The sequence below is a fragment of the Rhopalosiphum padi genome, chromosome 2, assembly GCF_020882245.1.
Source record: "Rhopalosiphum padi isolate XX-2018 chromosome 2, ASM2088224v1, whole genome shotgun sequence".
Taxonomy (NCBI): Eukaryota; Metazoa; Arthropoda; class Insecta; order Hemiptera; family Aphididae; genus Rhopalosiphum; species Rhopalosiphum padi.
In genome coordinates, this window is record NC_083598.1 from 16,433,245 (window position 1) to 16,460,890 (window position 27,646).

General features: G+C 29.7%; 1 protein-coding gene across 1 annotated transcript; it reads right to left on the reverse strand.

The window, feature by feature from the left end:
* Window positions 1-887: 887 nt before the first annotated feature.
* On the reverse strand, window positions 888-21,327 carry LOC132923456 (tetratricopeptide repeat protein 28). The gene is made up of 30 exons (XM_060987454.1): window positions 20,911-21,327; window positions 19,632-19,702; window positions 19,149-19,539; window positions 18,836-19,077; window positions 18,560-18,764; window positions 18,136-18,344; window positions 17,882-18,067; window positions 17,578-17,817; window positions 17,232-17,510; window positions 16,944-17,172; window positions 16,653-16,885; window positions 16,409-16,592; window positions 16,233-16,339; window positions 15,272-16,165; window positions 14,290-14,521; window positions 14,122-14,230; window positions 13,893-14,036; window positions 13,674-13,828; window positions 13,416-13,605; window positions 11,586-11,763; window positions 11,417-11,524; window positions 11,086-11,346; window positions 10,811-11,020; window positions 10,656-10,733; window positions 9,811-9,964; window positions 7,219-7,419; window positions 7,046-7,153; window positions 6,731-6,957; window positions 6,424-6,649; window positions 888-1,954 (listed from the first exon to the last, which is right to left on the reverse strand). Exons 2-30 carry the CDS (start codon window positions 19,653-19,655, stop codon window positions 1,149-1,151), a joined length of 6,810 nt encoding a protein of 2,269 aa, XP_060843437.1. The 5' UTR covers window positions 19,656-19,702; window positions 20,911-21,327; the 3' UTR covers window positions 888-1,148.
* Between the last annotated feature and the right edge of the window lie 6,319 nt (window positions 21,328-27,646).

Genomic DNA, 27,646 nt, shown 5'->3' on the forward strand with positions numbered 1-27,646 from the left:
ACTTTAAAAAATAATAGAATTAATTTCTTCATTCGTTTCCTTAAAAGGAATCAATTCCAAGAATCATTCCTTATGGAACGCGTTCTTTAACAACATTGATTAGTATTCATTTATCTTCATTAAAAGGACAAATAATATGTTATGTTCAGGCGATATTGTGTGTAGACATAACAATAATAGAATAAAAAAAATTAAATCAATAGCTAAAGCTTGAATAATGAGTCTATCAGTCCGGAGGACTATTCCTTACACTTTAAGTGTTGGAGAATATTATCACCTACCACATATAAATACTGAATTCGTGCTATTACCTTCCTCCTAATCTTCGGAGATCGTGTACTCGAGAATTTTATCAAGTACACTATAATGATAAAACTTTTCCGCGTTTTAGCGTGATTATTTTCATTGCTTCTTTGTCCATATTTTCTATTTATTTATACTATTACATTATTTTATACTACACTCGATTTGAACGGTCGTCGGTCAACTAATAACATCTAAAGATGAGTAAAGTGGTTATAACTTCTAAGTAGTGTGAACTTTAATTTTACGATAATTATTTGATATCGTTCCCGGTTTCATCTGCATCCTAGCATGACAACGTTGCATAAAAATAATATAAAGATAATATAAGATATCTTATAATAATATAAGATATCGCTGATAATAAGCAGCGTACGCAATCGTATTCCACCCTTGCGTAGTAGCGATAAGAATATAAATGATTTTTGGACCAAGGTGTTATCCTTAAAATTTAAATGGATAATACATTTAAAAGTTAGGTTAGGTACTACACATCATGTACATAGAATAATGATGAAATGTAGAGTATTTGAATACATCATGTTCATTGAACAGTTTATATAACAATACCAAAAAACAAAAAATAATTTATAACTTTTTTGTATTCAATAGGTAAAACAAATTTAATATAATATATGTAGTAATAACTATAAGAGGAAAACATTACTATTCCCATATGACATACACAAAATAACTAAAATAATATAAATAATATATTTACATCGGTAGTAGGTTATGTAGGTAGGTAAAATACAAAATATTGTACAAACGATTAAAACGAAAAACAAAATATATAAACAGATGACTTGTACCGTTTAGTATTTACGACTAATCAACATCGTCCGTTACGAGTCGGTCATAGATGCAGGTTTGATAACAGAAGAAGAAGACGAAGATGACGACGTGCCAGGTGGCGGAGGGGGCGCGTAAGACGATTTTTTCTTGATACGGATTTTTGGTTCTTTGCACGAACCGTTCTCCTCCTCGACGAGGCTTTCAAAACTACGGATTCCAGCGGCGGTGGCAGTGTTCGGATGGTCAGTCCGCTTCTTGTAACTACCGGTGCTCGACTGAGATTCAGCGACGGATCGGCCATCGCCCTCGTCTCTCTTGTTTAGCTCACCGTAAGTCGTCTCCTGTGTGCTGTCCCCACCGCCGAATCTCTTTAGCATGGACGGCGACAGCCAGCTAGACCGGTTGTCTTTGGTGGAATGCTGCTGCTGCTGCTGTTGATGATGATTGTGGTGATGATGATGATGATGCTGCTGCTGTTTGTCGAGCGACAACAGCTTGAGTAGGGATGGCGCTAGGCCAAGTCCGATTTTCCGTTCGTGGTACACGTCCGATATCGTTGGTTTCGGTTCGTAGTTGAGCTGCCGCAATTGAGATGTTCTGATGTGGTCCTGTAGCCCACTGTTCACCACGTCCACGTTAGGCTGCACCTTGGACGGTGACGGTTCTTTTTCCGATATATCCAGCACTTGTGCTAGATACAGTGACATCTTGTCCGCGTCGTCTGGTTGGTGGTTTGGTTCGGTGTCCACCACAACGATATTGTCCAGAATGTCGTTAGCCTTGTGCAGTTTCTTAATTGGGGGTATGGGGGGTAGAGAGTGAGTTCCACGACGAAGTATGGTAGAGTGCCCGTTTCCTGTTAAATCGAAAATAAAAAACATCAGTCAGAGTTTAATCGACTTGGACGAGGACGTCATTATTTGTGGTACATATAAGAAAAAGAAGGTAGGCAAGTGGGTACCGCTCTATTCCAGTCTATATTTTTTGTAAATTTTGTTACTACACATTTAACCTTTTTTTTAGCATAAATAGACAAACATCTTTTATGGGTCGAATGAGTCATTATTATATATAATAATACCTATAGGTATGTTAAATTAAAATTTAATGTTACATAATTGTGCATGTAAAATAGTTAGTAATTAATTTTTGCGTTTTTGTTAAAATTTTAAGTTCAAAAACATTTTTAAAAAAATTGTAATAATATTAATATATAGAATATTATATAGGATCTTGTATTAAATTTTTAGGGATATCTACACAGCAAATAATTTTAATCGATATTTATAAAAAAAAAAAAACTAAAAATTTGAAAATGTTTCATGCTTATAACTTATAGGCTATAAATAACTAAAAAATAATTTAAAAAAAACATATCATATAATAAAAATGATATAAACATTTTATGAATTTCTTTAAAATAATTTAACAACTTCCACGGTTTTTATAAATTTTCGATATTATAAAAAATAAAAAATAAAACTTAATCGTTAATAAAAAATAAAAAATTTGTTTTCGAGTTACATAAAATTAAAAAAATAAATAAAAATTTCAGTTTTTCCTCAATGTAGCATTTTAATCATTTTAGCGATTATTTATAAAATCAATACATTCATCACTCCGCTCAGAATCTAAAATATTTTTGTTATCCGCGACCGCCACGCTCAGTCAATATTATCGAATGTGTTTCTAAATATACACGAGAATCTATTATACGTTAAAACTTTAAAAGTCGTAGTAGGTAATACGACATTGATTCATCAAAGATAACTGGATTGGTAATATCAATCATCATTATTAATTATTATGTTCGAATAATCGAATGCACTAAAAAGAAATAAAATTTAAACAAAATTCAAGTATTTTAAATTATCACAGTTTGATATTACCATTGATTATAAATACTATATAATTATAAATGCTTATAATCAATGATATTACAAAGTATTGCTTTAACCTTTTGCCTTTAACCTGATTCTTCACAAATAATACATCTTCGCTCACTTCACTTCTTACGAATTCTCGTCATAGGTTTAACATAAAATGCCAAAATGGCATAGTCATTTTTTAACTTAACCCTCAATCCCAAACCAAGCGACACCAATAGATGGCATCTTAATCATGCAACACAAATGTTTTATTTCCTACCTCACATATTATACTTATTGCGCTTGAGTGCTTGTTGTATACATTTTACATTTATTATTAAATTTATCATTTATGTACTATAATTTTGTAATTCATATTATTAATAGTTGGCTGAAATTATTGTTATTTGTTAAATGTCCAAAAATCTAGGCAAATACAATTTTTTATCTAAATTTACTTGAACGAAAAAAATCAGAATATCCGAATAAGCATCTATTTTTAAATAACTATTATGCTCGACCACATAATATGTGTATATAATATTATCCCAACAAAAACACTTCGTCGAACTCTTTGTAAAAAATTGCTGTTAAAAAAAAACTGGTCATCTTCAGCATTATAAATATGTGATATCATTAATAATTGCTAAGTAAATTACACTTAAAATAAATGTATTCTATCTCAATAATTTATTTCGACAAATAAACATGTTTATTTGTAACTGGAGTAAGTACTGGACTATTTAACAAATTTCCATGACAAATGTTACTAATTTGTTTTGTAAAAAGGTCTTAATCTTAATTATTAATTTATATTTATAAATAAAATAAATTCTCGCAAAGTAAATAAATTATTGAGATAAAATACATTTATTTTAAATATAATTTACTTAGCAATTATTAATCATTAAACCTTTATAATGCTGAAGATGACCAGTTTTTTTTTGACTTAGCAATTTTTTACGCGGAGTTCGACAGTGTTTTTGTTGGGATATCAGTAATTTTTTTATATCATATTTTTATGTACCGTCATGTAATATGATTTGTAGGTTTTTATGTTTTTATTGATTTATTAAATAATCATATTATTATTATGTTTGCTTATTTAATGTTGTATTCAATTTTTTTTCCATTATTATCTAACATATAAACAATTAATATCTCGGCGTGGCGGTGAATACACACTATAGTTAAAATATATATTATTTATTTATTAATATATATTTCAATTTTCAACCATGATACACATTATAGTGACACTGTGTAGTGTGTGTATCACAGAATGTCGCCAGAAACACGAATACAAAAAGCGAAGGTGTAGCTGGACCTGGCAACGATGAGAACCGCTGTCCAGTGTACGACCGCGACGAAAACGTATACGGCATAAAAGGGGTAATATGGTCACTGGCGCCAGTGGCGTAATTATGGGGCGGGGGGGCAAGAGGGGGCACTTGCCCCCCTGACAATTTTTTGAAAGCTAAAGGTATATATTTTAACCGGGGAGAAGGGGTGTCAGGGTTTTAATAATAATAAATATATTACATTCATTATACATTGCCCCCCTAGATTTTTTCCCAGTTACGCCACTGACTGGCGCTGCTACGTGAAACGTTATAAATAAAACGGTCGAGTACAATATCTTTTTGCATCAAAAATACTTCACTTTTTTGATAATATATTCGGTATTTTTCAACCAATTTTTTTAAAAATGATAAAGGTAAAATCTGTATATCATGTCCGATCTATTGATACCACAAACGGGCCAATTCGTCCATTCATTAGGTCTGTAGCTCTGGCTAAAGAAAATGGGAAAACTCTGGCTCGTGTAATGTACTACGGTAGTGACCACAACGCTTTTTTTTTTACTTAGCTTCGTGCCACTATCGTCGCGCTGGATATACACATACGAGTTAAAATCGTTATCGTTATGAGTTATAAACGTTCAGTACACTGTCAGTTACGTGATCTATATATATCAATAGTGTTGATAACATATAATAATTTGTATTTTATACTGATTAAATCGAAAACATAGTACTATATAAATATAATACCTAAAAGTCTAATAACAAAATCATAAATATACAAATAAAATAGGCGAAGAAGTCTATTTTATGACCATAATAATGTGGTTATTTAAATTTAATACTAAAGTCGTGTATTTATATTTATTCATCATTTATTTATATAGGAATCTAAAAGTGCAAATGTCCATCACATAATGTATTTACGGTATATCATTCATCATATTTTTAACTTCTCCGATTTACATTCGATATTTAATTAAAATATATACAACTGTATAATACTGACTTTCCTAACGGGTGTTGTCGTGTGAATAGAAAAATTATAATAATGTTAGATAGAAGATAGAACATTGAGGTTGTTTTTGTGCGCGTGTTAAGCGATTATCTGTAATAATTAATAACTCAATAGTTCATTCAACTTGTCACTTGAGAATTCAAATTATACTTATAACTAGTGATGGGTCGAACACTGATTTTTTAAATCGAACCGAACTTGAACCGAACTTTAAATTATTTTTTCGAACTCGAACCGAACCGAACCTTCATATTTTCTATCAAACCGAACCGAACCGAACCTAGAATCATTTTAAGTCGAACTCGAACTCGAACTCAATATTTTTTATCATTATTATTATAAATGATACATAAGTTGCCTGTTACAGTTTATAACTTTCTATCGCCAATAGTCTAATTATTTCTAAAAAATGATTATCAATTTTTACCTTTTTTAAATAACTTTTGAAGAATTGTACAAATATTTGGTCTCTGAACTATCGTGGTCAGTAAGTCTGGTTCGACAAATATTATCAAGTTCGATTTTCAAACAGTAAAAGATGTTTGATAGTTCGGTTCGAATTTTTTTCGTGTCGAGTTCGAATTTCGAACCGAACCGAACATCAAGGATTCGGTTCGAGATTCGAACAGTTCGACCCATCACTACTTAAAACCTACTTGTCAATGTACATTTTTGATCAATTGATAATTGTTTTATTGTAATCGGTTAATTAGTTTCTGAAATTATTCGTTAGTATTCACTATTCATTGCACAATTCTATATGTTGTAAAAGTATCCTAATTTTTAATTTAATTTTACTAAATAGATGACATTATTAGTGTATTGGTTCCTATTTTCTCAATATTCTGTGGAGTGTGGACAGTAGTTGAGTCTATACAAATTAAAACTATGCTTAAAACTTGTTCCGCAATGTATTTTATTATTAAAAATTTATTTTAATTTGGATAAGTAGTTCCAGAAATCATTTATTACAAAGATACTCATTTTCCAATTTATATATATAGAAGATGTAAATAGATATTTGATGTTAATGCATGATGAATATTGAATATAGTCAGATAGTTAGTTAAAAATTAAAAGGAAAAGCAATATATTTTGTTGAAATTATTAAATTTACATTTTTTAAATTACTAACCTTCCCAATCTGTGGCAGAGCTAGCTGAACTTGATGAATCTGGTCTGACGGGAGTAGAGTATAAATTTCTGATTTTAGTTTGGTGTGCTAAAGTTTTGCTTAAAGCATCCCCTAATCCAGGAACTGGTGGTGATGGTGTAAATGCAGCATCACTTTCCCCGCCACCATTAGTACCACCTGATCTGCGGCTCAATATTGTAGGCATGATCAACACTCCAGTAGAATTCTAATGCAGAACAAATATAATAAAATGCACATTATATTTTTATTTAAAATTTTCAAAGAAAATTGATCTAAGCTAATTTACCTTAGTGATTTGAGTGGACGCATCTGAGGCAGTTCTACCATCTGGTTCTCCTCTTTTTCTTACATAACTGGTAAAAGCTCCAGATCCATTACTACCAGACACTCGCAATGAATTGGTTGAAGTGGGTTTCAACGGAGAATCTTTTTGCCTTTCGTCTTCAACAGTTACTACACTTTCAAGTGAACTTGATGAACACAAAGAAAGACTTTTGGGAGCTTCTTGTGTATCTGCACATTTTAAAACAATATTTATCAATTTGATATAATGTAAAATTGATAAAAATTATACAATTAATTAGATATAATGCATACTTACCAAATAAGGCTAATAGAGCTTGAAGAACAAATTGAATACTGCGTTTATTAGCTTGTTTACCAGTACGTAGGGTGACTTCGTCCATTCCAACTTCAATTAAATCGAAACCTGGACAAACAGATTTGATAAATTATAATCATAAAAATAAAATAACCATGCATAACAGTATTTACCTAGAGATGCTAAAAGCTCATGACATCCAGGAGTGTGCCATAGTTTAACATTAACTGGCATCTCAACTGACTGTTCATTTTCAGACAAAAGTCTATTGTTTAATTGTTCAACTACATGGCGTATGACAGCAATTACATCATCCGTAACATCAGATGTTAATATCAATTTTGAAATTGCACTTAATGTTGTACTATTTAGACCTAAAAACATAAAAATAATTTCTCAAGTTACTTCAGTTATTATGAAATAGTATATAATAATATATCCACATTGATTAAATATTTAAACAAATAATAAAAAGGATGGAGTCCAGAATATCCTTCTATTTCAGAATCTATAGGTTAATAATATAATGTTATGTACCTACTATGTTATCATAAAAGCATTTTGTAGTTAAAAATTAATTTTTTTTTGTTCACCTATGGTTAAAACTAACCTCAAGAGCACCTTAGAGAAGAGATTGCCTCCCTCATTATATTATATATTTTTTTATGGCAGGCATTTAGTTATGTAGTCATTAGACAAACTCTCACCTAAGCTTAACTTAACTTAATTGACCTCACCTAAGCATAGGTGTGCGCACGAGCCAAGCCAGACAAGCCCCGGCTCAATCAGAATCTTTGTAGGGGCATAGTAAAACTTCAAATTTGTGTATATTATATTTAACTCTATCATTATATAAGTGAAGATCATGAAAATTGTCATAATAGTGAAATAAAATAAAATATTTGTGTACCACCACATAATTTTTATTGATTTATTTATCCGACTAAAACATTGTGCTCAAAATATCAAAATATGTACCTATTATGATTAAAAAAGTACTAAAGAGTCTATACTATATAGTATAGACCAGCGGTTCCCAAACTGTGCACAGCGGTGCCCCTAGGGGCACCGTGAGCACATTCTAAGGGCACTGGGGTCTACGTAAAATTGGTTATCAATGAGTATTTTTTTTGTTCTGTCTTTCGTGATATTCATAGCAGGGCACCGAGGCTAAATTGGGTTCAAAAAAAGTTTTGGGAACCGCTGGTATAGACAATGGCCTATCGCCTATGGAAAATAGGAAAATTAATTTACCAACTATTACATAATTACACATTTATATATTACCTACTAAGTTTTTATATATAGTTACATATAAAAACATGCATTAGGTATGTATTAATATGATATGTAATTTTATTTTTAACTTCAAAAATATAAAAGTACCTATGTCTAGCACATTAATTTTCTATGCACATACAACTTGATTCTATTTGTATAGGTATATTGTATATTGTATATACATATTATACAATTTTGAATTTACAATTATTACAATTAGAATGTATGTACCTATAGTCTGTTAATATGTCAAAAAAAATTAGGGACACTGTTCAAGTATTTGGGCACTAATTCTTCCAGGCTCGACCGAAAATTAAAGTCTGTGCACACCTATGCCCCTAAGTTTATTATATACAGTGGCAGCGCTAAGATTTTTTTCTAGGTAGGGCCACAAAAAATTTAAAATGAGTATATTATTACGTTCAAGGTTAGATCAGCGGTAGGGCCAGGCATTTACAAGTAGGACCATGACTCTACCTTGCCCTTCCCTGGCATCACCACTGGTTACAATACATAATGTATAGATTGCTTAACCCAAAATTGTACATTAAAATCCAGCCCATGCTGAAATATTGAGTTAATTATTAAAACTTTGAAGTTTTGAATTATAGTAATTTATCTACTACCTAACCTACCTATTTTTTTTATACTACATTAAAACTTCTGTTAACGGTCACCTCTATGTAAAGGTTAGGTTTTTTGATCCCATCAAATGTTATGTCATGTATTACCTCTATAGGACAGCCACCTCTAAATTCATTATTTATGGTCCCTTCGATGACCGTTAATTGGAAGTTTCACTGTAATACTTAGCGCTATCTGCTGACATACTGTGCTATTAATTAAGAAGACATCATATCCGCACGTGTTGTTTCTGTCTTATGAACTTAAAATATAGAAAATTTGTGTTTAGCGGAATCAATGTTATGCTGTTAGTTTTATTTTAATAATAGTTAATTTACCTATTATTAAACTTTAAGGGTAATGATATTATCTAAGGCATCTCTAAGGATTTTATTAATATTTTAATTTTTAAGTAAGTGAGTTATAGTTATGTAAAATATTAAAACTTTAAAATGCTCATAACTTACTTTAAAATTAAAATATCAATAAAAGCCTATGCCATGCTCTAGATAATAATATTACCATTAAGTTTGATCATAGGTAAATTGACTCTAATACTAAAACTAATAGCATAAAATTGATTCTACAAAACACAAATTTGCTATGTTTTATGTTTATAAGAAAGAGACAACACACACGGGTGGTATGATGTCATCTTAATGAGTTTTCATATTATTCAATGCAGTGAGATATGCATAAGTTTTTTTTAAATTTAAATTTTATACAATTAATTATATTAAGTAAAAAACAAATAGTAATAAAAAATTAAACATACCAATTTATTTTAAATCTAGATACCTATTATAAACTAAATAAGCTAAGAACATCTTATTTTTACAAAAAATAAAAAAAAAACATACCAAGTAACGCTTGTAAACTTGCACTGCATTGAGTAAGCCTGTCTTCTGGATCACTTTGAGGGAAGAATACTGAAGAAGGTATACCATTAGCAGCAGGTTCAAAACGAAATCCAACCGATTGGAGAAGTTCTTTCCATCCAGTAACATCACCAACCTTTAAAAAAAATTAGGTTAAAAATACTACTACAGTTCTACTACATTGTCCTGCAATTGTATAATTGTATTTATTAAATTTGTAATTATTTTATTCTAACATAAAAAAATTAAAAAAGATGTTAACACTGTTTGTTTTCTCTCTTTGCTAATGTACAACATAAACAAAACACATTCGTGTAAATTCAATTCAATAGATCAGCGGTTCCCAAAATTTCTTAATCTCAGAACCTTTTTTAAGTAGAAGTTTCTCGTGGAGCCCGCAAGAAATATTTAATGTTAATTTTTATCTGTCTGTGTTCTATGCAAATTTATTATAATATTACGAACGTAGCCCTTGATAAGCCATTGCAGAACACAGTTTGGGTACCGCTGCAATAGATCATAGCAAAACATAGACAATAATATTTTTGAGGGTGACTTATCAATTTGTCTATATAGTTTCAAAAAATTTAATATCCATTTATATTTATAAATTTATTTTTTAAACAGAATATTAAGTTAAGCAATAATAAAATATAAAAGCAATATGCCAAACCCTCAAAAATATTATATTCTATAATTTTACCATATAATTTATTTATATTATAATATTATCTTAGTTGGGTATAAAGTCTGAGAATAAAAACAAATATTCTTAACCCATTTATAAATTTGTTAACTTATTTAAAAAAAAAAAAATTACTGCATACTTTATTTTCAATACTCTTTTGAGTGGTGTACATTGCATTTTTCTGTCCACGATGAATACGTTGCAAAGATTTTTCAACCTGAACATATTAAAACACAAAATAAACTTAAAATGTTTTTTTCAGAATATTATATAATAGTAATAAAATATAAATACCAGGTGAAGAGTAACTCTTAAAGCGTCTCTACATCGGTCAGGTGTTTTTAATAGTTCACATAAAGCTTGCCCCATTAATGCCACTTTGCTTGATAAACGTACATCTGAACCAATCAAAAAATATCCAGCCCAGTTCGATGGATGAGAAAAATGTTTTGTATGTTGAACTGTTTGCATTGCATCACATAGTGCACGGCACACTCTTGATCCCTAATTAATGTCACATTTAATATTATAATAATAATATATTGAAACAAATTTAATTGATAAATTACTTGTAATAAAGCAGAGTAAAATGCTCTTAATAAAATCTTAGCAGCAGTACTTGGTACTGGCCATAAAGATACAAGTATGCATTGAGCTCCAGCCATGAGCAAACCATTGGTAAGGTCATATAATCCTTTTGATGTAGCCCAATCATCTCGTGCATGTGACCAACTTAATACTACTAGCCTTGCATTTAACTTGAGAGACAATAAATCTTCTGTAGTTAATAATACTTCGGAAATATTCATATCAGATTGTGGAGTAGTTTCCTATAAATATATAATTACTGATTAGGAAACCATTACATATAAATAGGACATAAATTAATAATATTATTACACTTTCATCTGGAGATAAAATTATGGCTGATAATTCCCAACTAACATGGGTAGCTAAATGAATGCACTCTGCTTTGACTAGTTGTTCTAAAATGTTATGCTTATTTGCCTAAAATAAAATGTCCAATAATGAATTTTATTATTATTATAAATAATTCAATTTTACTTACTTGCGCTTTAATTAAAGGTTTTGTTTGTAACATTTCAGCCACCATACTAGCTTCCTGTTCTGTATGTGGTAGTTCATTTAAACTAAGTTGTTCATTAACACAATTTGGGAGTAATGGATTACCAACCACAAGTGTGGTCATATTTGAAGATTCATTAACTCCAGCTTTCTTTTGTGCTCTAAAAATAAAATTTTTTTTTTTATATTGATTATAAATGTATTTAAGGCTGGTAAATAATGGTTTTACAATAATACATTTTTCCATGCATAACATTGCACAGTTAACTTTAAACTTCATACTGCATAGTTTATCAGTGGTGTATTTAGAATTTCTCTAAAGGGGGAGCCGAGGAGGTCGTGACACGTCATTTGATCCGATAAATAATATCCGACAACAAATGATCCGGTAGATAATAACCCGGCGACAAAATAACCGGCATCAAAAATATCCCGTGACAACGATAACCGGCGATAATCAGTTTTCTGGTTTTCGTGTTGTATAAATACAACACACTACAATACTGATAGAACAAAAGATACATATACAGAAGTATTAAATCAATTGTTGAAATGAATGTAAGCCCGATCTTGATCCAAAGTCAATACATATTGATTTTGAGCAAGTGTTTATTTCAGCATTTAAAGACATTTTTCCTAATGCAAAAATTAATGGATATTTTTTTCACTTTTGTCAGTGTGTTTGGCGTAAAATACAATCATTAGGATTACAAATAATGTATTCTGAAAACGCAACATTTGCTCTTCAAGTAAAACAGTTGTGTGCTTTGGCGTTCGTACTTGTATATGATGTAGTATATGCATTTAAAGAACTTATAGAGTCAGAATACTACATAGAAAATGAATCTCTTTTCCAGCCCATCCTGAATTACTTCGAGGACACTTGGATTGGACGTCCTGTACGAAGGAAAAGAAGAAGTCCAATTTTTCCATTAAATATATGGAATGTATATGAAAATGTTTTAATGAAACGACCAAGAACAAATAATGCAGTAGAGGGGTGGCATAATGCATTTAATTCTTCCATAGGAGTCTATCATACGACAATATGGAAATTTATTAATTTTATTAAAACTGAACAAAACTTGGTGGAAGCTAAAATAGAAAAAATTAATTTAGGAGAAAGCCATGCATCAAAAAGAAAAAAATATAAAGATTTGGACCAGCGACTAGAAAATGTTGTATTAAATTACCAAAGAGGTGATATATTAAATTACTTAAAAGGTATTGCTCATAATTTCAATTTTTAATCATTAAATTATATATATTTATCATAGAAAAACAATTATTTTATATTTTGACTGTCAATAATTTTGATTTTATATTATTTATTTATCATAGAAACACAATTATATTTATCCTACAATAATTATTATACCTACATTTATATTTATATATTTTTTTAACTGTCAATAATTTTGATTTTATATTATTTATAAAATACCGGATATTTTTAACCTGGTTAATTTGAGTACAGGATATTTTTGCACTGGATCTAATAACGCGGATCATTTGTCGCCGGATATTATTTATCGGATCAAATGTCGTGGAACCGAAGAGGTATGACTAAAATTGTCGATACCAAACATCCCGGTACTTTAATACCTACTAATGAAGTGATAAATGAAAAAAAACTATAACTATAACTTTAGAATATAAGCTAAAAAAAGGAAGTCAAGATGGGAAATAATATATCTCCCAAATCAATCTCTCCCATAAATACGTCATTGTAGTTTATAGTGTACAAATCTACAAAAGTTAGTTTGATATCCAAAATGTTACATAAGACATAAGTCATAATCACAATACTAACCTTTGATTTTCCTTAAATTTCATTAAGGAAGGTGTAATAAGTAAGCTGAATTTTTCACTTAAGTATTCTCCTGATAAATGGCTATCATCATCAATTTTTGGGTGTAACATTGAAAAAGGCACCAACAATAAATCTTGTTCAAGAACTAATAATAATTCTTTTCTACCTGAACATCCTTTACTATGAGAAGCTATACAAAAAAATATATTAAAATGTAAATTTATGTGTTGATAATTTCCTTCAGTTTTTAATAATTACCACATGGCGCAAAAAGAAAATCTTCAAAAGGAGCTATCAGTAATTCATACAATTTGTTTAGACTATCGGGAATTAGCCATGCTTTTGTTTTTTTTGCTCTCACACTACCCGGTCGACTAGCAGAACCAACCGTACTTCCACCTAAGCTTCCAACACTAAAACAAAAACAATTAATATTGATTTTTTTCATAAAACAATATTATAAGTAAAAATAAATACCTGAACAAACTACTCAAACTGTAATTACTTGAGTTATATAAATGGTTTCGATTAACCATTCTTAAATAACTACGTTCATTTTCTTGAGCTAGTCTATCTCCTAGTTCATCTAAGTGACAAGCTTCATTCAAATCCGAATCAATTCTGGAATACAAAATCCACCAATTATGTTGTATGATTAGGCGAGATTAACATAATATATAAAATATAAACTTATTTGTAGACTTACATTGGTTGCTGAACATTAAGTGTATTTTTCACATCTTTGAGATACTGTGTCAATAGATTATCCATGCCATTTTCAATTTGAATTAAAGTTTCGTGGAATTTAACAACACCTGAATGATAAATACATTTGTATAAACATTTTGCTAGGGTAAAAGTTGAACAGGCTTACCTTTATTTGGAATAATAAGCCAAGAAAACAAATAACCAGATGCTATACTGAAATAGAGAACTGAAGCTTTTTGTTTATTTACAATATCAAGTATACTATCTACAGAATTTATTTTATGGTAATCTGGAGAAGATTTGATTCTCGTATTATGACTAGAAGTTTTTGCTCTAATACGATATTTTTCTGTGACTAAAAGAGCTTCCTCACATCTATTTAATTGCACTAACACAGTCTAAAAAATAAATAAAATGTATTATTATTTACCAATGTATGTTCCAACGTTTTACACATAATAGGTTAAAAAAAATTTTTCATGTTTACATTTATTGAAATAGTTTTAAAATCTTTTCTATGACAAATCATTTAAACAAAAAAGAAAATTTATTTAATTGATGAAATAACAGGCTAGACCTAGACTTAATTACTAACTATTTATTCTAAAATTTGTTTAATTTAAATTTATTTTTCATAATGAAACATACACATTTAGAATAAATTATGAGTAAATAATAAGTGATTTTTAGTAATAATAATTGATATTGATGTTTCATTAGTACTAAATATTAAATTATAACAAACATTTCTTCAAATAGTATATTTTAATTTAATCAATATCTTATTCTTCTTATGAATTAAAGAAAATATTTTTAGTTAACTAGAAAAATGTTCAATATTCATTACTTTTTTAACATTATCAAAGGAGGCATTTTCAAAAATATAATTTAATAAAAATAAACCTACAAGAATAGGGCTAAAACAATTATTAATTTTTTATAGAAAAATTAAGAGTAGACACTATTATGAGATTTAAGTTTAACTGAATGAAAGAGAAAGGATAATCAGTTGGAAAAAAAATTTACTAAAAAAGTTATTGGTCACATCTTGTAGTAAGTTTAAAGATTTAAGTATATATAGGTTAGGTATAATATAATAATAAATAATTTTGATAAACCTAATAGGTACTTAGTTTTAATAAACTTACTTGTAAAGCTTGGTAACATTCCAATCTTAATTGAGTAATAGAATGAGAATTTTCTAAAGTAATGGTATTAAGAGCATTGTCTAATAATTCAGAAGCTTGTTCTAAATGACCTCTAGCTGCATCAGACTGTCCATCAGCTAATAATGCCATTCCTAGCTTATATCTAATACACCCTTCTTCATCTGGTTTTCCTGTCATATCAATACTTTGTAATGCTTGGGTGAGGTAAATGACTGCTTGGCTGGTATGTCCTAATGTATGGTGCAATGATCCTAAACTTCCATAAGCAGCAGCCTTTGCAGTCTTATCATCAATTTGACTAGCAATTGACAAATGTTCTTCTTGATATTTAATAGCCTCATTTAAATTTCCTAAAATTTCTTCTACATTTCCAATGTTTCCATATGCTCTGCATTGCAACAATGGTTGATTAAGTTCTTTGCCAATTTCTAAATCTAATTTATGGTAGTGTAGAGCCACGCTATTCTGAGCCATTAACTGATGTGCATATCCAAGAGCAGATGCTGCGTTTGCTTCAACATTTCTATCACCTAATTCTCTAGCTATTGATATTTGATTTTGCAAACAGGACACTGCTTGTTGGTAATTGCCCATCATAACATGATTGGAACCCAATTCACCATATGCAGAAGCTTTCATCTCTGAGTTGTTAAGTTCATGAGCAATGACTAGTATTTTTTCAAAACAAACAAGACTTTGATCAAGGTGTCCAATTCGTCGGTATGATTGACCTAGACAGAAATATGCTTTTTCAAGGTCCCGAAGGTTTTGAAGTTGTACGGCAATGGTTAAAAATTGTTCATGACATTTAACAGCTTCATCGAAATCCCCTAAAGCATCATAACAATCACCAAGATTTCCAAACGCTCGTCCCTGTTAATTCAAATAATAATTAAAAATAAACAAAACTAATTGCTTTTAATTAATTAATTAGGTGTACTTTATCTATTAAAGATGTATGAGATGACAACTGTTCTAGAGTAGCTAATTGTTGTTCAAAATATCCAATTGCTCCTTCATAAATTCCCATATTCATTCTTGCTATACCTATAATACATAAATAATCATAAATTTATGAAATAAATAAAAATACGTTTTATAATTTCTGAATAGTACCTAAATTTCCAAAAGCTTCAGCCTCAATTGCATTATCTCTCAGTTCTTTTGCTCTTTCGAGCTGTAATTGGTAACATTTTATTGCATTGGTATAATTTCTAAGAGACATGTATACTGCTCCAATATGTCCATGAGCACAACATTCTCCTTTCAAGTCGTTTACTTCTTGTCTTAGAGCTAATTCCTAAAAATATAAACCATAATAATAAATAGTATTCAACATAATATGTCGTATAAATTGTACTTGGCAATGGTAAGATAGAGCCTTATCATAACATTTTATATATCTGTTAGCTAAGCCTAAAGAACTGCATGCTGCTGCTTCCATATTTGTATCTCTAATTTGTCTGGCTAGCGTGAATTGTCGATGATACATTTTGAGGGCCTCTTCTGTGTCGTTCATTTTAATAAGTATATCTCCAATATTGCCTAAAGCACGGAGTTTTGCTTGAAGACTTTTCGTCATATGTGATATGGCTAAAAAAAAGATTATAATTATAATAACAAATTACTTTTGGATTTTTAAAAAAATTACCTAAAAAGTACTTTTGACATTCTAATGATGTTTCTAGATTGCCTAATGCTAAATGAGCAAGACCTAAATTACAGTAAGCTCGGCCCATATTCATTTTATCTTGAAGATCTTTAGCTAGAGATAAATCTTGATCATAGTATCTTACAGCTTCTCGATAATTACCCAAACAGTAATGAGCATAACCCAGAAAGTGGCACGCTTTTGCTTCTCCTTCAATGTCATGTAATTCCTTTAAAATCAATAAACATATTAAGTGTTTTATATTATTAATTACTAAAAACAGTTTACCTGAGATAACATTAGATAGTTTTCATAGTATGGAATGGCTTGCAAAAAGTCACTTCGTGTACTTAAGCAATTGGCTAGGTTTAATAAAGCACAAGCTTCTCCAGCTGTATCTTTCAATTCTCTCGCAATATTTAGGTGAGCTCTATAATGTAAAAGAGCCATTTCAAATGCTCCTAAAGATTGATAGGCTACTGCTAGGTTTCCATGAGTAGATGCTTCAGAATTTCGGTCCTTGACTTCCTTTGATATTGTTAATTCTTGTTTATGATATTTAATTGCCTAGTTAGGTATATTTTATTATTTAATCTTAATTAAAATATTATAATATAATTATTTCAGATTTTACCTGTTCATAAAAACCCATGGCACTGTAAGCATTTCCTATATTTCCAAATGCTCTTCCCATAGCAGCTCGGTCGTGTAAAGACTTGGCAATATTTAAATGAGCATGATGAAGTTTTAATGCAGACTCGTGAGCTCCAAGTAACTGATACACAATACCCAAATTTGAACATGCTCTTCCTTCTCCTATTTTATCATGTGTATTTAATGCCATGTCTAATTGTTTTTCATGCCAATGTTTAGCCTAAAAATTGCATAATATTTGATTAATTGATTGGAAATAAGTTTTCTCTTATAAAAAAACCTACTTGAGAATAATTTCCTGCACATCTTGCTGCATGGCCAAGTCCAGCATATGCTCTGGCTTCAATCACTTTATCCCCAAGTTCTTGGGCAAGTCTTAAGACATTTTCATGATAATTAATAGCTTGTGTAAAATTACGCCTATAATGATATGATGAACCTAAGTTGCTAAACGCTCGTGCTTCTTCGACCTTAACAAATGAAATAACATATTTAGATTACACGTGGAATTGAAACCAAACAATAAATTATATTTTACTTTATTTCCTAATTTTTTTGATAACTTTAAATGCTGCATATGACAGTCCAATGCACTTTCAAATTCACCCATAGCTAAATAAACAGCACCGACATTTCCAATCTCTCTAGCTTCTTGAAGAACTTCTCCAATTTGTTTAACTAACTGTACACATTGTTTGTGTGATGCTAAAGCATTTGGATAATCACCAATTGCAGTATACACATGACCTAATTAAAAAATTGTATAAAGCTATAATTAATCTTTATTAAAAACCAAAATATTGGTTTGGTTAAATAATACATAATACAATTATAAATAACTTTTTTTTTTAATTAGAAGTATAAGATTTTATAACGAAAATTATTATTATGTAAACTAAATTTAAATGTGAAACTTAATTTTTGTTATATAGATAAAAAATTAAAAATAATTAGCGACTTACCCAGACTAGTGAGAGCAGATGCAGCAGCTTTCATTTCTCTGGCTTTCATTGCAAAAACTAATTGGTATCTATGGGCTGTAAGTGCTTCTTTATAGCTTCCTTTACTAAAATAAGCTGATCCTAAATTACCATGTGCTCGACTTTCTCCAGCTATATCTTTTAAAGATTTAGCTACTAATAAGTCTTGTTGCATGTATCCAATTGCCTATGTTAAAGTAGTTAAGATCATAATAGATGAATTTATCAAGATTCAAATTAATTTTAATATATACAAACTTTATCTAAAGAATTCAGTGCCCAATAAGCTGAAGATAATGCAGAAAACACAGAGCCTCTTAACTTAGCACTACAAGTTCCTATTCTAAGGGCCGATTCTAAGACAACTACAGCCACTGAATACTGTCCAGCTGCTAATAATTCTTGACCTATCACAGACATGACGAGAAATGGAGATTTGTCCAATGTTATTCCATTATGATTAATACTTTGTAACTGTTCGAACGTAGGCTCTAACACACCTATTAAATATAGAAAGAAAAAAGTAAAATACACATTATACAAAAATAAGACATATTTTCTTTACTATTACCTCTAAGAGGAGACTTTATAGAAGCCTCGATTAGACCAGCTAATAGCTGAGTTGATTTTGGTTCAATGGATAGCCCTGTACTAAATACTGCAAGAGCGTCTCCATGCCTCCCCAAACATTGTAAAGCAACACCCTCTCGGTAATGTGCTTTTGGCCAACTGGGATTGGCCTGACGGGCACAAGTGGCATCATGCAGCGCTTCTGTAAACCTGCCCAATTTGAGCAGAGCTGCAGATCGATTGGAATATAGAATGTGGTTGTCAGGATAATGACGTAGAGCTTCACTATACAATTGTATAGCTCGCACATAGTCTCCAGATTCACATGCAGCGTTGGATTCGCGCACTTTTTCCATAAAACCTTCTTCGCCACACCCATTTTCTGGCTCCACCTAAACAAAAATAAAAATAAAACATATTTCAATATCTTTAATTTATTGTATAGTAAATTAATTTAGTAATTTATTTAATTTAAAATAATTACCTCAGATAGGTCTCTTTGTGGCATGATTTTGACAACATTTCTATATTCACATATCTGTAGATATTTTTACTCTAAAGACATAGATTAAAAATAAAAAATATATTACTAATAGGCACAATTCTACATACTGAAAATGAAACAATAAAAACCAATCGAAAAGGTAAAAAAAAAATAAGAATGGTATTTTATGTTTTATAATTAATTAATAAATTGTGTTAAATGTTTGTTGAATGTTAAATTATTTATTTAAATAAACAATAAAACCTATTTAAAAGTCTTTATACTTGATTATCTATGACATGAAAGTAGCAAACTAGCAAAATGTATTGATCTGATTAGATATTGAGTTTAAATCACTTCACTAATTAAATTAGTGCCTCATCGCTGAGACCAATGATAAGGTATTATGAATAGTCAAAAGATCTAAAAAAAAAAAACAGTTTACTTCTTATGATGTCATAAAAAAGAGCCATACATAAATATATGTTTTCGTTACCAACAAACTGTTTAATAATCTACATCAAATTGAAATCTGTACCAAGTTCTAATACCACCAATGTCTATAACCTACCTATTCATTATTTTATATCTAAAACATAAATACCTATGTAAATTTAAGAATTTTAAACACATACATAGAATTTAATTTAACAAGTTACAGTTTAATGTTGTTGTTCAACAAAATTTACAAAATAGAAATCAATTTTGCGGTATTTATAACAGTTTTAGTTGTATACTTGGTAATTGAAAATTTGAAATCGATTAATAGAATTTACCCAAGTTATATAACCAGTGAAAGTATATCAATAACCTAAGTAAGAATATTTAAATTTAAGCAAGTACTAACATTATTGCATGTAAAAAATGGTTTCTAATAAATACCCGTCAAAGATTTCTGTAAAATGGTATGTGTGCGATTTAACATGATACATATTGTGTCATTCATACAAGAAAATGAAACAATCACATATGGTTATTATCACCTTATCTTAGTTATAGTGAAAATTTACTGCAGATCATCCAAGCGTTTCAGCGTAAAGGCGGTAAAAATCAAAAAAGATTTTCTCATAGTGCTCGTACACATCGCTATAAGAGTAGAAGCTATAAAACCCCGACAGATAAAAACCCATCGCTTTCGGAGCGCTATTTACGATGGTCGTAAATGGATAGATCGGAAAACATGGGTTCATCAGGCAATAAATATCATAACATGGGGACTGTGGCCTGTAGGGTTGTACAATAGACTGGTGTGAAAAATACCATCAGATCGTCAACTTACGCAGTATTCCGAGATGTAACAATTTATCCTTACACATATTTATCTCAATCTATTATGCATGTCGTGAACTCGTGAATTGCGATTATCGACATCACGGTACGATAAAATAGTATTATATTGCGGCGGAGACTTTAACGGCACGTCGCATTCATAATATTATTATTATTTAGCGTTATCGTAAAATCCTATCGACATTACGAGGGCTGCGCGTGATCATCGTCGCCGTCAGAGCGCTCAACGCACACACATATACACACGCACACGCACCGTCACATCGACACAAACACACGCGTTCGGGCAATCAGGCGCCTCGGAGAAACGTAGACCACGGACTGCGGTAGAATTGTTATTTCTATTACAGTCGGTCCTCTCCCGACGACGACGGTCGTCTCCTCTTCGCCGGCCCGGCGACGGTCTTGCAGAACGGCCGTTACCGCGGTCGCGGCGCGGCGGCCGTGTTGTTGTTATTGTAGGCGATGGTGGTGGTGGTAACGCGATCCGGTCACAACCGGTGACGCAGTAGTGGGGACGACGAGCGGCCGTCGTCGTGATCTCTCTCCGTGAGGGGGGTACGGGCGAAAAAAAATACGTTGTGTCGTTTGTGTGTGCCGGGCACGAAAACGCGTCGCATTCCGATGTCGGCCATATTGGAATGCGGTCGACTGACCCCGCAAACGGATCCTCCCTTTAACCTTGATTCGCCCGGGTGGCGGCGTAAAGCCGACGAATTTTACACACACACAAGCGCACGCGTATACGTATTGTGCGCGGTGAACAAAACGCGCGCTTGATCATTAATTTAAATATCTTATTAAGATCGTCGGGACAGATATCATTGAGGGTCGCCCGTCGTCGCGGGAACACCGCCGCGCTGGGAGACGAGCGCGCAAGACGGTACGATCCTTGCGCGTTGTCGGTTTTTTTTCTTCGTTTTTTCGCTTTTCATGTTCCACGCAATTTCGGCAACTATAGAGGCTAGCAAAATTTGTAACTAAATAACAGATTCCCGCGGTGGACAGGCCTCTCTCTCTCACTCGACGATACATCACAGACACCCGCACAACACTCATGTCCGACATAATATTATATTCCTGCATTATACTCCCAAAATTCCTAGAAAATAAAAAGTAAAAATAAATTGTAATTTTTTAGAGGAATATGTTATGGTAGGTATGATGATATACGTTAGATCTTAGATAGGACTAAAAATAAGTTAAAATTTTAAATTAACAAAAAAAATAATGTCGTGTATTCTTTTAACATAATTATTAAATATAAAACCTAATGTTCTTATGAGGTGGGATGTACTATGAATTATAAACATAGTTATATATATATATAGCTTTTGTTAAAATTCCTATTAGCCGTACGGGATGATTTGAAATTGCAGTAATTTTTGAAGAAAAACATTTTTTATGCCGTAAAAAAAATTCACACAGTTCTTTCAAGTGCCCATTATAGAGTGTTGAAGGGACTTAATAAGCTTCACTCAAACTACACTCCCCACTTATATTGCGTCTAAAATCACCGTGCATCCAGCGTACCACCCGTCGGTTATTTTATTAATTTAATGTTCCGTCGCGTGCCATCAAATTATAGGTAATAATAATCGGTACTTATAATATTGTTATTTTTAATACACAAAGATCCAATCGCCCGGCCATAAAACAATATACACGAAATACGCATACAAGTACCTATACCACCAAGCATCAATGGATCACAGTGTGTCGGCGTCACATTACGCATTGTGGTAAATATTCGTCATCATATATGTAGTATTAGGTTCCACCAAGGCTGCAGTGGTCTGCGGTTCGACAAATTCTGTATCTACTTATAATAATTTATACCACGGTGATTTAAATTAAACTATATATATTTATATATGTACTTATATATCACTATCAGATATATCGACACTCGACAGCTTTTCTCGGGTATCTGGAAATGGTGTAAATGTGTAATACGTATATACTGTTTATAATAGGTACCTATATACACTTTATTATAGACTATAGAGGTGTACGCGTATAATATGGTATACATAAGAAACAACGCCAGTCCTAGGACGGCTTTAGAACACCATTTATTAGACTGTTAAAAACACCTTATAAAAATTATGTTTTTTATCTAGACGCCTCGTATATAAAATATAAACCTATCTGACCGTGTATGCACACAAGACGTTTAAAATATAATTAAAAAACGAACTATGTATTTTTTTTTGTTAATTAATTTCCCTCACACAAAATATGTAATATTCGTGTGGCTTTAATTACCTTAAGATATTCTTTAAAGATCGCTACAACAGCTATATAACACCTTTATATATATGTATACCAATACCTATATATATATATATGTATGTATGTATAATATACTTACATGGCTACATATATGATGATGATGTATTATAGTATCTATTTATAATATATATATAATCGTATATTACGAATTTCATATTTTCATAACAATCTATAGATTATCGTTGATAACATGACCAAAATTTATGTAATTATCGTTAGTCGTTACCATTTCGATAAATTTTAAAAACTAATTTGTCATTTGTTTAATTTTTTTTTAACGGGATTTATAGAAACACTTTTTTTATATCTAGTATTATAATAATTTATGCATATACTTTGTTTATTTTAAGTTGTAGCAGACTTAATAGAAGTAAGTACCTATAGGGCATAGGCTATATTATTTATATAGTAACAAATGTTACAATGTTACATCTATTTAGTTCTTCACACTTGAAGTACGAAAATTATTTATTTAAATTCTAAAGTTATTTATTACCTTATATTATAGTTTTTAAATCTAAACTAAAATTAAATTCAATAAGTGTTGTAAAATTATTGTTATTTATTTAATACAAGCGCATAAATAATATTGGTAGTTGGTACATACCTACTTATACGTACCTATATGTATAATAATGTTATATTATTTATAATACGAATACAAACCGAATAAATAGGTAATAGGTATATTCACTATTTATAATACCTGCAGTAATATAATTTAAACGAAAAACATTTCTTTCGTTTATAAAATATCATTATAATTTCTATTATTTACATTATATACATACATATATATATATAAATTATAAACAGCTAGATATAATATATGATTAATATGAATAACCGTAGTCTAATAGGTTCGAAATAGCAGTATGCTCGAAAATATAAAATATACCAATACATACGTATAATTGACATTAATGTTACGATGTTAGTTATCCTAAGAACTGAGATAGAATAGAGAATGTATTACTTTTTATTTGCATACTAATGTATATGTATTACCATTTTGTTAGGCGTTTGATTTATATTTTTAAAAAAATCACTCATAAATACATCTCTTTATTAAAAGTTTTTGATTTTATGTTGTTTTTTAATATACATATAGATAGCAGTTAGAAGATATTCCTCATGCACTATAGTCATTTACTATTTAATAGCACATATAAAAATACTATAAAATAGTCAAATAAATATCATTTTTTATAGAAAATGTGATTAATACCATACACAAAAAATATCTGGTTTGAATCAAAAAAAATATATAATTATAATATATATACATATATAAACAAATATGCATATCTGAACTCAATGAATGGAAAATTATTCTATATTCATACAAATATAATAATAAATTCACAAAAAAAAAATACTTAATTAGAATTGATAATGATTTATTCAAAATTAATATGATCGTTATAATCTAATACCTATATTACTATAAAGGTATATAAGTATAATATACCATACTTTCTTAAAAATAAAATATGAGAATAATAATTTTTAAATGGTTTATTTATATATATTAAAAATATTAAATTTTATTAAATGTTATATATTGTATGTTTGATTACAATTTGTTATTTTGTTATTAATGACTATGGGCACAGTAGATATTATTTTTGTCCATGTCTTTGTTACTGTCTCGTCATAATGCATTATGTTATAATAAATACAATATCTACTATAATTTTATTTTTTTCAAACACCTTTTTTTATACCAAATAAAGAAATAAGTATTAAAATCCAGCACAATCATAATACAAATTTGAATTTACATGTTCTTATGACTTATTGCATATTTGTCTGCAAAATACACATATACTTTTACAGTATTACCTATATAAATACTAAATAGGGTAACATAAGAAAACTCACGCTGTATATACATATGCAATTTACAGCTAGATGACAGATGTTATCATTATTAAAGTTAGATAGGTATAACGTATATGTGTATATATCATATTACTTTGACAGTTAAATTAAGTCTTAACCATACTGCTCGTACTTCTACTTAAATATTCATCAACAATGAATAAAATACATAATGAAACGTTATTATGCATTATATATGTATATATATAGTACTGAATAAGTTGAATATATGGATAAAAAAAGAACTTCCCTATCACGAAAATACGGTTGGTTATACGTCTGTAAAAAGTAACTAATACCTAATAATAAGTATTAAGTACATAGTACATACTTATTATGTAGATATAAGAAGAAAACGGATGATTGAATAGGTATACCTATTATATGCAATATGCATTCATAATATACCTATATACATTTGTAAATAATATAACTAAAATACAAGTTTCATTGACGTGGTATATGAAAAAATACGATTACCTTATTTGCATGTAAAGAAATACCTAAACGTTTTAGGTACATCATGACATATTCCCACGGTAAGTTTTACGTTGCACGAACATTGACGTGTATATGAGTTTAATTTTAAGTATATTTTGTATATAATGTTACACGAGAATATGAGATGATCCTTATATAGCATTCTTCAACTTACAGTACTTAAGTAGGTATATTATGATAGGCTATATATACATATTATAATACGAATTATTCTTAATATAATGATTTAAAAATTCTGATTTCAGATCTGTCATGTTTTATTAAACCACGGTTACGTGTTGCCAATCTACGAGTTATATCAGTTAGTAAACAAGTGTTTACAATACAAGAATCGTAAATTGTTGCTTCTGTAATAAAATAGTGCGGCAATAATAATTATTCCGATACTCAGTAGCGTAGGTGCGTAGCTATCATCAGGCAAAGCAGGGTAGTGACCTGGGGTCCCTAGAGCTCAGGGGCCCTCAGAGCTCTTGGTAAACCTTAAAAATACATCCGTAAAATAATTGAAATAAAATAAGATTGGATTTTTGTTTAAATGATAATTGAAAATAAATATTTGAAATTTAATATGAATATTGTATAATGTGGTTTTTCCTAGAGATAAAATTAAGGGACCTAATTTAGTTACTGCCCCGGGGCGTCGAGGCCCTTTCCCATCTTGTTACGCCACTGCCGATACTGTTATGTAATAAGCCAATAAGATATAAACATATAAAATAAGTTTGCCGTTTGAAAACTAAATATAGCTGTCAAAGACTTATTTTAGTGAAATCATTTTATATAGATACTATATTTTGCAAGTCTGTGTGTTAATATTATTTTTATAACTATACCATTGCAATTTAATTAGTTTAGTTTAGTTTATTGGTATATTGCATCGATACATTTCTTCATTGTTAGTACCGTGTACATATTATTTTTTACATAAATAAGCCATAGCTTATGATATTTATACTATACTAAATTACAGTATAATGTATATTGTTTAATATATTGCAGGTTTACAACTAAAACAATATACTTATGTTCTATATAAATGTATTTATACATACAACTATACATACCTAATTGCACATAATATATTTATAATATATGGTATACCTATCGCTATTTATATTCAGTAAGAATTTTTATTTATGATGCACTTTAATACTTTATATATTAACATTTAACACTATACACATGAAAATTGTATATTATTTATAAATTTATAATTATATAATCAAAACAAATTAATAAGTACATTAAAAAACTTAAATATACTCAACATAGTACGTGGGAGTCATTAAAATTAAATTTCACCTATATAAATAAAATATAGCGACGTTGCAACTTAGGCAGTATTATATAATGAATTGGTATGGTATGTACTACAAATAAAATTTAAACTCCCAAAGGTTAGTTGTATAAATTTATAAATACTAATATATTAGTTAAAATATTTTTTATATTTATTTGTGTATAGAAATGAGCGATATAATAGGTAATTGTGAAAAGTTTCAAGTAAAGATGAATATTTTTTGAATTTTAAAAAGATAACTAAAATCATTTGGCCAACTTTATTTTTAAAACATTTTACTTTAAAAACTTATAAAAATAAATGTTGACTATGTCAGGTTAAAAATGTATTTTTGATAAAAGATTCTGAGCGATGCGATACAAGTATTGATTTTTAATGATAGGTACATTATTTTTTTGTATATATGTATATATAATATATATACACGATTTATAATAGAAAAAAATGCTTTGATATTCTATACTTAAAACAAAACGAGAACTTTTATGCGACAGCAGTTGACAACCAAATCATCGAATTGAAAATTCAAATCTTGAAAGTCTAATAAATATTTATAAGTTTCTCATAAGTTGTTATTATAAAGTTATTTAAAAATATATTTTTATTTTTTAATATATATAATCTGTAAAACTTTATGTATAGTAAGAATACGTGGTAAAATAAACGTGATATGAATAATGAATTAATGAATTACACGAAAAAAGAAGTAATCCAGCGGTTACATTTTAAATTTCACAGATAGGTA

Bases quoted from the DNA above. Each gene is read 5' to 3' on its own strand.
- LOC132923456 (XM_060987454.1), bottom strand. From the start codon at position 19,655: ATGCCACAAAGAGACCTATCTGAG. The intron at 10,734-10,810 runs GTATTTATATTT...TAATATGTTCAG, and splicing joins TAAGAGTTACTCTTCACCTG to GTTGAAAAATCTTTGCAACG. The intron at 1,955-6,423 runs GTTAGTAATTTA...TCGATTTAACAG, and splicing joins CTCTGCCACAGATTGGGAAG to GAAACGGGCACTCTACCATA.